This window comes from Sus scrofa, chromosome 15, assembly GCF_000003025.6.
Source record: "Sus scrofa isolate TJ Tabasco breed Duroc chromosome 15, Sscrofa11.1, whole genome shotgun sequence".
NCBI classification, from domain to species: Eukaryota; Metazoa; Chordata; class Mammalia; order Artiodactyla; family Suidae; genus Sus; species Sus scrofa.
Window position 1 is genome coordinate 103,578,904 of NC_010457.5, and position 18,400 is coordinate 103,597,303.

General features: G+C 39.3%; 1 protein-coding gene across 1 annotated transcript; it reads left to right on the top strand.

Moving 5' to 3' along the window:
- On the top strand, positions 23-11,816 carry MAIP1 (matrix AAA peptidase interacting protein 1). The gene is made up of 5 exons (XM_003133571.3): positions 23-592; positions 7,081-7,152; positions 7,841-7,967; positions 9,472-9,619; positions 11,413-11,816. The coding sequence occupies exons 1-5, from the start codon at positions 152-154 to the stop codon at positions 11,489-11,491; spliced, it is 867 nt and encodes a 288-aa protein (XP_003133619.1). The 5' UTR covers positions 23-151; the 3' UTR covers positions 11,492-11,816.

Here is an 18,400-nt window from a genome sequence, read left to right on the forward strand (position 1 = left end):
GCTGAAGAGCGGGGATGGGGCGGACTCACCAGGGGTGGCAGCAACAGACCAGCTTGACTCTTCCAGTCTTTCTCCAAACCCGCTGAGGTGTTTCCCACCGACTTTCTTTCCGTATTGCACTAGCAAACGCTGGGGGTGAAAGGTCACAAAGATGGCGCTGGCCGTACGTCTTTTATCCCGCTTACTGCTATTTCGGCCTCTGCCCGGCTGGGCCGCCCGACTCCAGAGCCCTGGTTCGACCGAGGTGAGGCCGCCATGGCCTGGATTTTGCTGCTTCTGCCGCCGCCGCCTTGGTTCGGGAACGACCCCATTTCCTCGAGTCTCTTGGGCCTTGGCGCTGCCAGCTCGGGGTCCTGGGCGTCCCCTGCTCAGCCCTCGGGAGCTCCCTGCAACCCTCCCCGCCTTCTCTTCCTGCTCTCGGCGAACCTACAGCACGGAGGATCAGCCCCAGCAGCGCCAGAAAACCAAGATGATCATTCTGGGGTTCCCCAACCCCATCAACTGGGTTCGGACTCGAATTTACTCCTTCCTTATCTGGGCCTATTTCGACCAAGAGTTCAGCATCGCAGAATTCTCAGAGGGAGCGAAGCAGGTTTGTTTAATTTCTCTGCAGATAATCTGCCCACCTCTCACGCATTCAGCTATTACACGAAAAAGTGTTTAGCGGTGAGATTTCCACCAGGTCCCAAGTTATGAAATATGGGTAGTCACGCAGCCGCAGAGCCCTCCGGACACTTCCTGACTTAAGCGTCTCCTTATGTTTTATATGGTCGCCGAGAATAAAAGGGTTTGATGGAGACTCCAGGGTGAAGTCCCTTAATTATCTTTTCCACTCTCTACAGGTTTTGAATCAAATAGAAATGGATTCAAAGCCTGTTTCGGCCACTTCTGCCAATGGCTCTTTTTTCTGAATGTCATTTTCTGCAGAATGAAGAAGGCAGTATTGATTGTATGCTGGTATTGATATATTTACTCCTAATTTTTTCAGATTATTTCTATAAACAAGGCCATTAATGTTTATTTATGTGACCTGCCTGTTATAAATTAAATGTTTTCAGCTTTATGTAATCATTATCAGTATTAACTCCTGCTTTTTGCTTCCTGGAGTCAACTCTTGATTGATTTATCTTTTTATAAAAGAGTTAAAAAGCAAAGGGCAGACCTGATTAATAGCATTGTAAGGGATAAATCTCTGCTTATGTTCTCAAAATCTTTTGCCTGTGCAGAGGTAAATAATCATGATGCTACTTTTTCCACGGTTGCAGCTGATGACTTGAGCTTGTCTACCTCATGCTCTTTTATGTGTCAATAAGGAATGGAAGTCATCTCCCAACCATGGGCAGGAATCAGGCCTAAGTGCCTATTTCCTCTCAACACGGGAGCATGGGACACTTTTTAGTCACTGTTTGATACTAAAGGGCCTCCAGCTGTGAGCTGTTTTAGCCCCTATACTTGCTGTTAAGTAGTATCTGCACACTTCATCAGCCAGTCTATATGCAGTTGTGCCCCATCTAAGTCAACTTTTGTGCATTTCCAAAAAGAATGTTGGGTCATCCATAGCAAATATTTAGCAGTTCCCAATAAACCAGTGGTTACTTAACATACCTTTCATAAGCAAACCAGTATGATTTCGAAGGATGTGTCCAAAAGAACCCTTCCTACTAGATCTCATAAGGCAACTGTGCATTTTTTTGCATAGATATAATTCTAAGGCTTGGAAATAATCTGGTACAAAAACACTGGCTACTTGACTCTCACCTCAACTTTTTCTCCTTTGGCTCACCTGCCAGCGGTAAGAGTTATCTTGGGTTGTGAATATCAAGTTATCAATTAGATTATGTTCATTAAGTTTTTCTTTTTTATCATAAAACATGAAAACAAAAAGTTACCTTAGGGCTCATCATTTTAGTCTAATTCTCCTTTATAGCTGATAAAAATCAACTTCTAAAAAAATGCAATGATTGGCTCAAGGATGCATAGCTAGCAATTGCTGAGGTTCACTATCCTGTGACCCACCCTACAAGCAGTCTTGGTCTTCCAGAGTCACTAGAAATTGAGATGGTTAAGTACAATCTAGGCAAGCTTTTTATTTTTAAATTTATTATTTAAAAAATTTTTAATTGAAGTATAGTTGATGTACAATATTATGTAAGTTACAGGTTTACAATCTAGTGATTTACAATTTTTAAAGGTTATACTCCATTTATAGTTACTATAAAACATTGGCTATATTCCCTGTGTTGTACAATATGTTCTTGTAGCTTATTTAATATCCATCTAGGCAAGATTTTATTCATCATGTGAGCCAGAGGAATAGGTGGTCCGATGAAATACAACCCTTTAACAGATTCGTTAGCTCCCGCAAATCCTACTTTTCATTCCTACGTACATATGACATGATATCGTCCATATTACTGCCATCAAGCCACATTAATCATACATCGTTTGTTTTCCTTTATCCTGCTTGAATGTTTTAGCCTTTTCTATGAAAAAGTGGACTATTTTCTAGAAGCCTCTTTAGGTTAAGCACTCCTGTATCATCAAGGCCTTATCAGGGCAGCTTACAACAGTTCTGACACTAACTTCCCAGATTTAATGCATACCCCTCAGGTTAAGGGCTCAGTCCGACATGACTGCCCCCACTTCAGATGCTAGTCACAAGTCCAGGCCTCCAGTACTTTTGACTGACCAGCTATAAGTTAGGTGTTTCCACATCTCCTTTCCTCAGGTTCAGTAGTTTGTTAGAATGGCTCATAGGACTCAGGAAAGTACTTTACTATTTCCAGTTTTGTTATAAAGGATACAACTCAAGAACAGCCACCTGGAAGAGATGCATAGGACAAGGTATGTGGGATGTGGTGTGGAGCTTCCATGCTCTCTCCAGGGGCTCACTCTCCCAGCTCCTCCATGTGTTCCCAGAGCTAATCTCTTGGGCTAGGGTTTCTATCTAGCTTTTACTTATGTAGGATGATTGTTTAAATCATTGGCCATTGGTGATTAGGTCATTCCCCAGCCCCTCTCCCCTACCTGGAAGTCACAGCTGGTAGGAGAGACAGGGGTGAAAGTTCCAACCCTCTGATCACATGGTTGGTTCCTCTGATAGTCACCCCCATCTTTTAAGAGTTCACCTCATTAGCCTAAATGCAGGTATAGTTGGAAGGGGCTTATTTTAGGAGTTCTGTGCCAGAAACCAGAATGAAGGCCAAATGTATATATCTTATTGTATCAGCGTCACAGTGTAGACCTGTGCATGTGATATATCTTTCTGTTACTGCCATCAAACCACGTTAACCATATACTGTTTGTTTTCTCATGTCTTGCAAGCACATTTTAGCCTTTTCTATGAAAAAGAGGGCTGTTTAGGTTAGGCAACCTCATATCATCAAAGCCTTATTGGGGCAGCCTCTTTCCTAATGGTTCATTATCATCTTACAGGATAATTTGCTCAGGTGTGATCTTCTATGGCCACATGAAATAGAGTCTCATAGCTGGGTTTCAACATGATGGTTATTGTCTTTGTTTCGTCTTACCAGATACCACCCATCTTCTGTACACAAAGGCTTGCTAAATCATATAGTGTCTCTGAACCCTGAGAGCCTCTAAAGTGTTAGCAAGGGGTCCTTGAATCCATTTAGAAGTATGCTTCTTTTTCCTCAGAATTTAACTCCATTGTTGATAGGGCTGCCTCAACAGAATACCTCTGTCTGGGTTGCTTAAAACAACAGAACTTCATTTTCTCGCAATTCTGGAAGCCAGAAGTCTAAGAACAAGGTATTGACAGGTTTGGTTTCCTCTGAGGCCTCTCCCCTTTGCTTGTAGATGATTGCCTTCTTGCTGTGTCCTCACATGGTTTTTTTCTCCTCTGCATGCATTGCGCTGGTATTTTTGTGTGTTTCCAAATTAGCTCCTATAAGGACACCAGTCAGATTGGTGGTGGCCCACCCTCATTTAACTTTTCACCTCTTTAAAGGCCCCATCTCCAAATATAGTCACGTTTTGAGGTACTGGGAGTTAGCGCTTCAACATATGAATTTGGGGAACACAGTTCAGCTTGTAACACTTATTCAGTATTGTCTGTCTGACATACCTGTACATACTCTTTCTCTTGCCAGTTCTTCAAATTTCATCTTAGATGTTACTTCCTTTAGGAAGCCTGCTCTGGTGCTCCCAGATGGCTTAAGTGTTCACCTTTATGCTCCCAAATCATCCTATTCTTTTTTTTTTTTTTTTTTTTTTGAGGGGGGATTTTTTTTTTATTACTCAATGCATTTTATTACATTTATAATTATACAGCAATCATCACAATCAAATTTTATAGCATTTCCATCCCAAACCCTCAGTGCATCTCCTCATCTCCCACACTATTTGGAAACCATAAGTTTTTCAAAGTCTGTGAGTCAGTATCTGTTCTGCAAAAAAGTTTATTGTAGCCTTTTTTTTTAGATTCCACATGTAAATGATAGCATTTGATGTTGGTGACTCATTGTCTGACAGATTTCACTTAGCATGATAATTTCTAGGTCTATCCATGTTGCTGCAAGTGCTGTTATTTATCTACCTTTTTTTTTTTTTTTTTGGTCTTTTTGCTATTTCTTTGGCCTGCTCCCGAGGCATATGGAGGTTCCCAGGCTAGTGGTCTAGTGGTCTAATCGGAGCTATAGCCACTGGCCTACGCCAGAGCCACAGCAATGCAGGATCCGAGCCACATCTGCAACCCACACCACAGCTCACGGCAATGCCAGATCCTTAACCCACTGAGCAAGGCCAGGGATGGAACCTGCAACCTCATGGTTCCTAGTAGGATTCGTTAACCACTGAGCCATGACAGGAACTCCTCTATTTTTTTTTTCCTTTTAATGGCTGAGTAGTATTCCCTTGTGTATATGTACCACATCTTCTTTATCTACTCTTCTGTCGATGGGCATTTGGGTTGTTTCCATGTCTTGGCTATTGTATATAGTGCTGCAGTGAACATTGGAGTACATGAGGTTTGTTTTTTTTTTTTTTTTTTGTCTTTTTGCTATTTCTTGGACCGCTCCCGCGGCATATGGAGGTTCCCAGGCTAGGGGTCCAATCGGAGCTGTAGCCTCCGGCCTGTGCCAGAGCCACAGCAACGTGGGATCCGAGCCATGTCTGCAACCTACACCACAGCTCACAGCAACGCCGGATCATCAACCCATTGAGCAAGGGCAGGGACCGAACCCGCACCCTCATGGTTCCTAGTCGGATTCGTTAACCACTGCGCCACGACGGGAACTCCATGAAGTACATGAGTCGTTTCGAGTCATGGTTTTCTCTGAATAGATGCCCAGGAGAGAGATTGCTGGATCCAATAGTAGTTCTGTTTTTAGTTTTCTGAGGAATCTCCATACTGTTTTCCACAGTGGTTGTACCAATTTACAATCCCACCAACAGTGTAATAGAGTTCCTTTTTCTCCACACCCTCTCCAGCATTTACTGTTTGTAGACTTTTGATGATGGCCATTCTGGCTGATGTAAGGTGATACCTTATAGTGGTTTTGATTTGCATTTCTCTAATAGTGATGTTGAACATTTTTTCATGTGTTTTTTGGCCATCTATATGTCTTCTTTGGAGAATTGTCTGTTTAGATCTTCTGCCCATTTTTTGATGGGATTGTTTGGTTTTTTGGTATGGAGCTGCAGAAGGTGCTTATAAATCCCTTGTCAGTTGATTCATTTGTAAAGATTTTCACCCATTCTGTGGGTTGTCTTTTCATTTTGTTTAGGGTTTCCTTTGCTGTGCAGAAACTTTTTAAGTCCCATTTGTTTATTTTTATTGTCATTACTCTAAGAAGTGGATCTGAGAAGACATTACTGTCGTTTATGTCGGAGAGTGTTTGGCCTATGTTTTCCCCTAAGAGTTTTATAGTATCTGGTCTTATATCTAGGTCTTTAATCCATTTTGAGTTTACTTTTGTGTATGGTGTTAGGGAGTGTTCTAATTTCATTCTTTTCCATGTGGCTGTCCAGTTTTCCCAGCACCACTTATTGAACAGGCCATCTTTTCTCCATTGTATATTCTTGCCTCCTTTATCATAGATTAGTTGACTGGAGGTGCATGGGTTTAATTCTGGGCTTTCTGTCTTGTTCCACTGATCTAAATTTCTGTCTTTGTGCCATGTCATACAGTTTTGATGATTGTTGCTTTGTAGTATAGTCTGAAGTCCGGGAGCCTGATTCCTCCAGCTCCATTTTTCTTTTTCAGGATGTCTTTGGCTATTCTGGGTCTTTTGTGCCTCCAAACAAACTTTAAAATATTTTGTTCAAGTTTTGTGAAAAATGTCCTTGGTAATTTGATAGGGATTGCATTGAATCTGTGGATTGCCTTGGGTAGTATAGTCACCAAATCATCCTATTCTTAAGCCCTGTCATAATCCTTGAACTTGTCCATTTCCTTGGCTCCCTCCTCAAGTAGATCGGAGGCTCCTTGAAGACAGGTAGAGTTTTAATCCACATTTCCATTCCTCACTGCTAGGAATGTGGAGGAGCACAGTCACTTCCCTCCCACTTTAAAATGGCATCTCATATTTCAGAGTTGAAATCTACTGTATTAGACTATGCAAACTCATTATCTTTTCTCCAACTTTTTCAAACCTGCTTGATGTGTCTTAATGAGGTTCAGCTGCAGCCCAGATCACCAGATTCCCAATACCGCCTAAGTTGTGCTGCCATGTATTCATGACTAAGAGGGGCATCGTATAACAGGATGCTGATTACAGCGTCATTATTTAAAAAGGAAACATATAGAAGATTTTTTATTGAGGACCTAGTAAGTTTATCACATACTATCGCACCCCGTCCTTAAAGAGGATACATAAATAGCAATCTGCTCAATTACTGCTGTACCTGTGGGAAGGCCATATGAGAAGAGAAAAGAAACCACTTTTGAAGGAGTCATGCCTAACATCAATATCTGAGTGTGTAACATTGTTTATTTGCCTTTATCATAAAATAGTCTTTGTTACACTTGGCCATTTAAGTATGAACATTGTATGTTTGTGATATTTTAATTATGTTTTGAAATAATAATCACCATCCTCCCCCTACTATTTTTTAAAGGCTTTTTCTCATGTGTCCAAGTTGCTGTCACAGTGTAAATTTGATCTATTGGAAGAACTCGTGGCCAAAGAGGTAAAGTATACTTCCAGTTTTCCTTTAAAAGCAAGTGTAGGAGTTCCTGTCGTGGCTTAGTGGTTAATGAACCTGCTAGCATTCATGAGGATGCGGGTGTGATCCCTGGCCTCGCTCAGTGGGTTAAGGATCCAGCATTGGTGTGATGTAGGTTGCAAACTTGACTGTGGTGTAGGTCACAGACTTGGCTCGGATCTTGCATTGCCGTGGCTCTGGTGTAGGCTGACGGCTGCAGCTTTAATTGGACCCCTAACCTGGGAACCTCCACATGCCGTGGGTTCGGCCCTAGAAAGACAAAGAAAAAAAAAAAAAAAGTGTATTATTCTCTTGCAATGGAGTGATTGTCTCTATTTGTGCTTTAAAATAGTATGTGTGCCATCAGCCAAAGTAGAGTCCCTGTGTCGTGCCTTTTGGGTACTTGGGATCATACAGAAACATAGAATGACTGGCTGCTTAGGGCACAAGTAAGTTAAATTTGATGTCTTTCAGTTCTTATATAGAATGTTCTGTTAGGAATTATCTGATTGAATAATCAGATGCTTTCAGCCTTGCTTTAGAAGGTGAATAAATATGGTAGTAAATTTAAAAATAGTTTTACAAAATTCATTCTGTGAAGAGTTCATTACAGTTTTTGAAAAGCTTTCGAAAACTCAACCAATGAACCATGGTTTGCTTTTTCTATACTTAGGCTCTACATGTATTAAAAGAAAAGGTAACTTCATTACCTGACAACCATAAACATGCCCTTGCTGCTGACATAGATGAAATTGTATACACATCTACAGGCGACATCTCCATTTACTACGACGAGAAAGGTAATGCTGGAGCCCAGTCAGCTTTAAATGATCCACAATTGTCCAGATAAGCTAAACTAAAGAATAATCATGAGGGGTGTTTTGTTGGTACAAGTGGATATTTATAGAACTTCAGAGAAAATAATACGTTCATTCTTTAAAGATCTAGTTCTGGAAGACTTAGGATATGGTAATGGTTTCTTATGCCTTTCTATCTAGAATTTTTCCCCAGTGCTATTTAATTCACAGAAGAGGGCATTGTCACTTAAGTCCATGAAAACTGTCTAGGATAAGCTGTTCCCATGTCCCAAAATGTAAACATTTGTGTTTCAGACTTCCCAACTTAAAGGAAACAATGGAGTATTGTAAGTGTCCAGCCATGTGTTACATGGGAGTGAAGAGTAAAAGAAAAAATAAATAATTTTTTCTAAAGACTGTCTGAAAGTAACATTAACTCAGAATTCCCATGTTGGATTTATTTGGAGAAGCTGAAAGTAATTGAAAGGAATGTTAGCATTTTTATCTTGTTCTTCTCCTTGTCCTGTTTTCCCAATAACATTCCTGAAAACTTACCAACTTATTCCTTCTACAAATATTTGCATGTGTATTATGTGATAGGCACATAGGAAATCTAACCTTTGCTTACATATTTGCCAAGGCAGTGCTGATAGAGGACTCTTAATAGTGAAAATTTTTTCATACACATGGTCATTTGAAATATTTGCAAAGGTACTTTTTTTTTTGTCTTCTTAGGGCTGCACCCACGGCATATGGAGGTTCCCAGGCTAGGGGTCTAATCAGAGCTGTTGCTGCTGGCCTACACCACAGCCACAGCAACGCCAGATCTGAGCTGTGTCTGCAGCCTACAACACAGCTTATGGCAATGCCGGATCCTCAACTCACTGAGCGAGGTCAGGGATCAAACCCGCAACCTCATGGTACCTAGTCGGATTCGTTTCCACTGTACCACATGGGAACTCCCAAATATTTTAATGATGAATGTTTTCTTCTCCCCTAATATTTCAAATTGCATCTCAGCATCATGGTCACTACTTGATTTTTGCACAGTCATTAAGCATAGTAAAGTGATTTAGGGTAGAATAGAAATCTTTCTTCTTTCTGGCAGTTGAGGTTAAAGTAGTTACTTAGCAGCAAAAAAAAAAAAAAAAAAAAAAAAAAAAGTGTATACCCCTCTCTTCTTTGGCTTGACAATAGATATCTGTTATAATTTTAGAAAATGCCACAAATTAAAAATACTCCATGTAGCATACTTGGTAAATAGCACATGCTCAGTATGTAGTAGTTGTCATTACTGCTTTGCAGAGAGGAGGGCAAATAGGTCATAAACCCCAAGAGAATTTTCTAAAAATGAACAAGTGTCAATACAGGTATCTTAAGACAGACTTGAATAAGCACTGAATTTGTAACAACTGTATAACTGTTGCCAATTGCTGATTTCATTTTGGTATAAGGATGATAGATTATTGTGATCTGTACTTGTATGTGTGTATGTTTTTTCTCTAAGGAAGGAAGTTTGTTAACATCCTGATGTGCTTTTGGTATCTAACCAGTGCCAACATCCCCAGTGAAACTATAAGTGGAGCCAGTGTGTTCCAGGTTAAGTTGGGGGATCAGAACATGGAAACTAAACAGCTTCTTAGTGCAAGCTATGAGTAAGTCTAATCAAATTTCGTTGTTTCCTTTCTCTAGAAAATGAAAGGTAGTATGAAGGTATGAAAACTAAAGGGAGCTTTAGGAAGAACAGGATTGAAATTTGACAAGTTATTTATGAAGAGAGAAAGTCATAAAGACATACTGGCCACGAAGCAGGAATGTTCAGAAATTAGGAAGAGGTAATATTGTTGAATTTAATTAAACGATCTTTCAGCTGTCTATTACTACATTACAAACCACTCCAAAACTCAGTAACTTCAAGCAGCCATTCATTTTGTTTGCTTTTTTACTGTCATGGTGTTTTCTCTGCTCCCCCTGTCTGGGGTGGCAGGAACCAGCAGATTCATTTCCACAACAGCTTCTTCACTCAGGCGGTGGCACCTTGAGTTCTCCATGTAACATCTCATTCTCCAAGGCCTCTCTTCGTGGTTTGGGCTTATGAGAGCCTCAAGCTATTCACACGTTTATGTGGTGTTTGGCTTCCAAGAGGCAGAAGACAGGGTACCAGACCAGTAAAGGGCTATGCCCAGGATTGAAACATCATTTCTACCACGGTTTTCTGGTCTAAGCAATCACAAGATCTGCACATTGAAAGGGCTTGGAGAGACTCTACCTCTCCACCTTGGAGACAAGAGACATGGATAGGAGATGTAGTTATGGTCATGCTTGGAAAAAAATTCTGCCATAATTGCAGATGGCACATGGACCATATACTCACTAGACATTTTTTTACCATTTCCTACTTACCAAGTACTCTCGTGGGGGTTCAGATACAGAATTGAAGAATTTCCTGACCTAAAGAGTTACTGTCTAATAAGAGGTTAGCAAACTGTTTAAAAGAGACACTATAGGAGTTCCCTGGTGGCCTAACAGGTTAAGGACCTGGCATTGTCACTGTGGCAAGGGTTCCCTCCCTAGCCTGGGAACTTTGGCATACCATGGGCATGTCCAAAAAAAAAAAAAGAGAGAGACACTATAGTGTTATTTTTATTGTGCCAGTAGAATTTGGAACAGTGAACAAGTCATAATTTAATATTTTCAAAAGAATACTATTATGTCACCAGAGTTATACAAGTTTGCTTTGAAATAATGAACAAATCCCCTAAATATGTCCTAAGAAAGAAAACATACTGTTTTGCTAAGGTAAAGGAAATATCTTTATTTTTTCACTTCTCTTGAAGGAAATCTGCTTTTCTTCCCTTTTTTTTTTGCTTCAAATTTTATTTGTAATTACCCCAAATATTCCAAATATTTAAGTACTTATTTAATTTAAATCTACTGAATTGTCTCTATTTTAAGACATCATTTAGAACACTATAATCAACACTAACCTGGTTCTTCTGTTATTCCCTGCTAAGATCAAGGCAGCTCATAAACACTGCTATTTTCAAGATTGAGCTTAGTGTAAGCCATGAGTAAGTCTAATCACATAAACCAGCTTCCATGAACATCTTGTTTTTATCACGATAGTCCAGTTAATTTCTCCTCATATTAGGCATAGTGTTGTAGCTAGTACTTAACAGAATAACACCCTAGTTTCTCTCAAGGACTGTGGAGTGTAGATCGGTCCATTAAAAATACTCATTTTGGTTGAGAATGCACTTCTAATTTTATGGGGATATCTTTTGTGATTAAATTGGTAGCTTTAACATTTTTGTTTTGATTTTAATTTATCATTAACTATTAGCTTTTTGCTAAAAACTAACTCTAATATTTACTTGCAAATTATTCAGTTATCCAAGAGGTATTTGGACCAATAAAAGATTCACATTATTTGTAATTTTTTCCCCAGGTTTCAGAGGGAGTTTACACAAGGAGTAAAACCTGACTGGACCATCGCACGGATTGAACACCCAAAGCTATTAGAATAATCTTTCTTGGGAAAATGAGCTTATTGGACTTTTAGCAATTACTTGAAAAACTAAGGAAGAAAATTTTTTGGATCAGTTGATCTTCACTTAAGTCTGTGGATTAATTTTGTATTATTTTAAAGTATTACTTGTAAATTGGCATGATACAATAAAGCATTTTCCACAGATTGTTATCACTTTCTATAGAAGAAGTCAAAGTAAAAAATTACAGCAGCCCATCATTGGTGTCATATTCAGTGTCATTTCTAATGTTATATATATATGTGTGTGTGTATATATACACAAACTAATTTTATAGGCAATAAAGAAGATATTGAAAAAACTACACATTTCTAAATTAATAGTTCTTTATTTTATTTGTGGTTAATACACTTATACCAATAATTCAAATATGCGTAAGATTTATTTTTAAAAATCACTATTGCTCTTTGATTTTCTCTTTGGTCACTAGTTGGATAAGAAAGAACAAATGGAAATACAGCAGATGGGTCACTACAGAACTAAAGATCAGTGAACTTGAAGCTTACTAAAGCACAAAGAGAAAAAAAGAAATAGAACAGTGCCTCAGTCCCCTGCGGAGTAATATCTGGCCTCTAACATACTTGTATTTGGACTCCTAGGATTTGGGATGGGGAGACAAAACAATGTAAGAAGTAGTGTCTGAAAACTGTAACCCGCAGATTTAAGAAATTCAACAAGCAGGGTAACACATAGAAGATAACTTCACTAAAGCACCTCATAATCAAATTGTTGAAAACGAGAAAATTAAAAAAGAAGCTGAAGAAAAAGACATATCCTGTACAGAAAATGACTGTATGTCTTTTCTCAAACTGTGACATCTTTCTAGTGCCTTGTAGGAGATTTTTTTCTGACGACTCCAAGTTGGAAAGACCCCCAAATATTCATCAGTAGATGGAGGGATAGATAAGTGAGTCCAGACACAAAAGATAAGAATCCAGACACAAAAGAGAACTTAATGTGTATTTGATTTCTATGAAATTTTATGAAAGTTAAAACATGTTCATTGCACATTATTTACAATAGTGTGTGTGTGTGTGTGCGCACGTGCACACACAATGGAGTACAATTCGGCCATTAAAAGAAATCTTGCCATTTGTGACAATGTGGATGGCCCTTGAGGGTCTTATGCTAAGTGAAATTAGAAATGATCTGACTTACCTGTGTAATCTAAAAAACCAAAAACAGCTCTCAGAGCTCACAGAAACATGGGTGGTTGCTGGGAGTGAGGAAGGGATAGATAGGTGTAGGGGTCAAAACGTACAAACTTCCAGTTATAAAATAATTAAGTCATGGGAATGTAATGTACAGCATGGTGATTGTAGTTACTAATACTGCACTGCACATTTGGAAATTGTAAGAGACAAGATCCTACAAGTCCTTGTCACAAAGAGAACAAAACTTTTAAAAGTTGGAGTTCCCGTCGTGGCTCAGTGGTTAATGAAAGAACTAGTATCCATGAGGACTCAGGTTCAATCCCTGGCCTTGCTCACTGGGTTAAGGATCTGGCATTGCCGTGGGCTGTGGTGTAGGTTACAGGTGCGTCTCGGTTCTGGCGTTGCTGTGACTGTGGTGCAGGCTGGCAGCTACAGCTCTGGTTCAACCCCTAGCCTGGGAACCTCCATATGCTTCAGGTGCAGCCTTAAAAAGACAAAGGACAAAAAAATAAAATCTGATGGACATTTAATAGACTTACTGTGGCGATCATTCCACAATGTGTACAAATATCAAATCATTATGTTGTACATCTAAAACTAACGTTATATGTCAATTATATCTCCAAAAAAAGGTTAAAAGTAATCTACGGTGACAGTAAATCAGTAGTTTCCCAGGAGTAATGGTGGAGGAGGGGAGGTTGACTGCAAAGGTATACAAAGGTTTTGGGGGTGATGAAGACTGTATGCTATAATTGTGATAGATCACATTATACAGTTATCACAACTCATCAAACTGGACTTAAAATGACTGCTTTTATTATATATAAATTATATATTTATATTCAAATGGTACCTAAACAAGTCTTGCTAAAATGTTTAGCAAGAAAAGTAAATTGCAGAAAAATAAGCTCAAATGATTAAATTTTTATACCGTATAAAAAGAGAATCTGTTCCACCTAAGATGAAATAGATCAAGAAGGCACATAATACTAAAAAGAAAAACTTGCAACCGATGAAGCTATGATTCGTCATCCGTTTTAAGGTGCCTCTCCAATTCAATGGTTTTTAAATGGATGTGGAATGTGTGATTTAGAGTCCTTGAAATACAGTATGATTTATTGTTTGTGAATATATACATAGACTGTAAAACTGTTTTAAAATGCAGGAGATTAATAAGGTGCTGAATGCGTTATAGTGGCGACTCTCTGGGGAGTAAGGGAGTAGAATGTAATGTTGTTTCTTCACAAAAAATACCTGATACCCAGATTACCGTCTTTATATATTGATTCTCGATAAAAGGAGCCAGGCTTTGGGAGTAAGGCCAAGTCTGTGCAGAAGACAAGCGAGATTAGCCTGAGAGAGATTCTTGGGCCAGAAAGCAAGGACACTATCAAGGCTGACTGGACTTATGTTGAAAGGACACAGGGGCCAAGTTGTCTGGGTTTCCGCTAGGTAAGATGGGACAAGGTGAATATCGAAGAGCGTAATGGTTATGTGGACTGAAACATCAAGTATTTTTAAAAGCCATTAGTTCCTAGTGAAACTCCTAACACACAAACAAGAATATCAGTGGATAATTTTGGAGGTCTTTAGGGAACTGACAATTCATTATTCTAAAAATTCTTAAAGATTAAAATTCAAGCATTTAATTGTGCCTTCACTTCATGTACAAGTGTGCCATTTGTTTATTGCTGTTTAACAAACCCAAAATTTAGTAGTTTAAAATAATAACAGTCACTTATTTGTAAATTTGAGCAGAGTTGATTTGGCAATTTGTCCACTCTATGTGGTGCTTACTAAGGTCACTTGGGGATATTCAGTGGGCCAGGCTAGTACAGAGCATCCAACATGGCTTTACTTGTGCATCGGGCTCCTTCTTGGAGATGGTTGGAAGGCTGGATGCACTTGGTCACTTTTGATCTCTGACTAATCTTTGAGTTTTTCCTCCCCAATTATGTTGGTTTCAGATGAACTATAAATTGGCATATTTTCTGCTACCCCAGAAAATAATTTCCTATCCATGTTACTGAATATAGCTGATTTGGTCTTATGGTGATGGATTGTTTCATCAAATATTTTGGCCATTTAGGGTTGTATGGTAGGGGCTCTATGATATTTGTTTTGACCTCACCAGCTCTTTTCCTTATGGATTTTATAAAATATATATATATATACACACACACATATATGTATAATGTGCTCTATTATATATATTCTATATATTATATAGAATAAATAAAATATGTCCTATTATTTTGTGCTATATATTATATATTTTTGTGTATATACATATATGTGTGGGGAGAGACACTGAGAAAGAAATTTTAAAGAACTGGCTCGTGTGATTGCAGAAGATGGCAAGTCCAAAATCTGCAGGATAGGCTGGCAAGCTGGAGACCCGGGGAAAAGTTGACGCTGCAGTTCAAGTCAGAAGGTGGTCTGCTGGCAGAATTCCTTCTAGATCAGGCCTTCCCACATTAGGGAGGATAATCTACTTGTCTCAAAGTATTCTGATTCAAATGTTAATCTCATCTAAAAAATACCTTCATAAAAACATCTAGAATAATGTTGGGCCAAATATTTGAATACCTGACTATACAGCTATGGTACACAACTATATACTCTCCCCTTAGATTCATCAAACATGTTGCCATCTCTTTCTTTTTCTTTTTCTCTCTGTCTACACACACACACACACACATACAGAGGTTTTATCGAAACCATCGGAAAGATTTCAGATGTTTACTCTTAAATATTTTAACAGGCATTCCAAAAAAAAGGGGGGGGGACATTATCCTATATAAACATAAGAACATTAGCAATAATTTAATATTCATCTACTTCATCTAGTATTTAATCCAAATTTAAAATTCCACTGTTTTCAAAATATCTTTTTGTACTGAAATTCAATCAAGGTTCACACATTGCATTTGCTTACCATGTCTCTTAAATCTTTTAAACATTTTTAGGATATCCTCCATTCTTTTTATGACATTTCCATTTTGAGGAGTCTAGGGTAGCAGACAGCATGTCCCATATCCGAATTTATTTGATTATTTTACTGTGGTATCATTTCTGTAAGCTGGAAGTTAGGGCTAAAGGCTTGATTAGATTCAAGAATATCTTTTAAGTGATCTGTGTACATGCACACACACACACCCACACACACACACCCACACAAGTTAGGCCGAATAAGGCCCCTGGTGATGTCTACATCCTTAGCCCTGGAACATGTGAATATTGTCTTACACGGCAAAATGGCACTTTGTATGTGTGCTTAAGGGTCTTGTGATGGGGAAATTATCCTTGATTTTCTGGGTGGGCCCAGTGTTATCCCAAGGATCCTTCTAAAAGGGAGGCAGAAGGGTCAGAGTCAGAGAGAAGGAGATGCTATCATGAAAGTAGAGGTTGTAGTGATGTTGGGCCATGAGAGCCAAGACTGTAGATAGCATCCAGAAACAGCATCTAGAAACCAAAAAAGGCAGAAATGGATTTTCCCTTAGAGTCTGCAGAAGGAACAGAGCCATGCTGACCCATTTTAAACTTCTGACCTCTGGAATTGTAAAATGATGAATCTATGTTGTTTTAGGCCACTGAGTTTGCAGTACTTTGTTACATCAGCAATGGGAAATTAAGATAAAATAATCCTTGCATCAATCGGTATTCCAGTATAATTTGCAAAGTGGTTCTCTAATGCTATAATATCTTTTGTTGGCATTCTACGAAAGAGCACAAACTCATGACTTTAAATCATCCAATGTAATAGCAATTACAGTTACTCTTCTTGGTGCTTAAATGGCCCCCAATTTGCCAGTGGGAGCCCCTATAATCTGCTGTTTCAGATTAAAGACTATCCTGACCCTGCTGTCGGTCTCTGAATGCTTCTGTGTTTCCTGGCACAACAATATGTCCTCAGATCTTCTTGTCCATTTCCTGCCTCAGACTTGAAAAACCAGCGGTTTCTCCAAGAAATCAAGATTTAGTCTCAGGGCAATTGCTACATCCTGAATATTTGTGTCCCTCCCAAATTCATGTTGAAATCTTCACCTCCAGCGTGATGTTATTAGGAGGTAAGGCCTTTGGGAGGGATTAAGTCTTGGAGGTGCAGCCCTCCTAATTGTGATTAGTGTCCTCCTAGAAGAGGCCCCAGAGAGCCCCCTGCTACCTGGGAGGATGCAGTGAGATGATGGCCATCTACAAACCAGAAAGTAGCTCTCAACAGCCCTTGAATCTGTAACACCTTGATTTTAGACTTTGCAGCCTTCAAACCTGTGAGAAATAACTGTTGTTTAAGCCACCCAGTCTGTGGCATTTTTGTTATAGCAGCCTGAACGAACTAAGACAGGATAAGGTTTAGAAACCAAGATTTGAGCATCATGAAGCATTTTAATCTTTTATGTCTCAAGCAAATGTTTGTATTTATATGTATTTGATATGCTGTGTCATGAATCTAAAGCAACTTTAGGGGAGCTAAATGTGGACTGCTTGCCCCTATTTCTGTCAACCTTATTTAAAAGACCCCTTCCTATCACTCTCTGTATCCTAACCCAGATTCATTTTGGTTTATAGCACTTATCACATCCAACATTGTAGTAAATATCATTTTGTTGTTTTGTTCTATTGTCTGTCTTTCTAACTAAGGCAGGAACTCTATCTTGTTCATTGCTGTATCCCCAGGGTGCAGGACAATAAACGAAACAGAGCAGAACTCAGTAAATATTAGTTGAATAAACAAAGTCATGAGTGAGTCTCAGAACTGTTGTGTTTCCTAGATCACATGACAGAAATATTTTCCCTCTCCCTTTTGATTGAATGCCCTCACAAGTTGGATAGGATTTTTCTTTTCTTTTCTTTTTTTTATGATGTGCAGGCCCCCTTCAAGGCATAAAGGGTGTTATTGAATACGTGACCTTGCTTTTATAGTCCTATGATAAATGTTATTTATTCTGAACACCACACGGTGGAGCCAGTGGTGTATGGAATGTAAATGTGGGATCACAGTAAGTTTGACAGAGTCTGAGGTCACTGAAAAACGGGAGGACTGCTTTGTTTACTGACAGATTTTTGTAGATAGATATGTTATAGACAACTTCTCAACAACAACAAAGAAGAGTTTTGAACTGAATTTCTTGCTGTTAAAAGGATTAAATGGATGAGTCAGATCAGAGGGAATTTTACCCACATGTCCTCTGATTCCTGGAACCACAGATTACATCATTCGGTTCCTCTGTGATTACTGCCTCCTCAGAAGGTTTTTTTCTGGATGGCGTAGTGCACCAGTCAGGAGAATAGATAGATTATGCTGCAGTAACAACCTTGAAATCCCACAGGATTGAAGCAAAAGAGACGTATTTCTAGCCCACACTATATGTTCAATAAAAGACCTTTGGGGACCCTGCTTGGTAGTGGCATCCCTTGCCTTCCTGGACTCAGCTGGTGGACAGCCACTACCTGATACAATGGCAAAGGAAAGATACAATTCTGAAGGGTCTCACGGGAGCCGTACATGCCAAACTGGGAAGTGATACAGTTCACTGGCCAGAACATAGCCCCCCTCAACCACTGAGATCCAGGAAGGACAACTCTGTCAGGTGGCTGGAAGGTGGGGAGTGAGAAGCACTTGGTGAGCCACAGTGATGATGACCACATGCTGCAAGGAGCTACTTCTCTTGTTTTAACCCCAGGAATGGCCACTGTAGGGCCAGTCAGTGCACACCATTGCATCAGACGATCA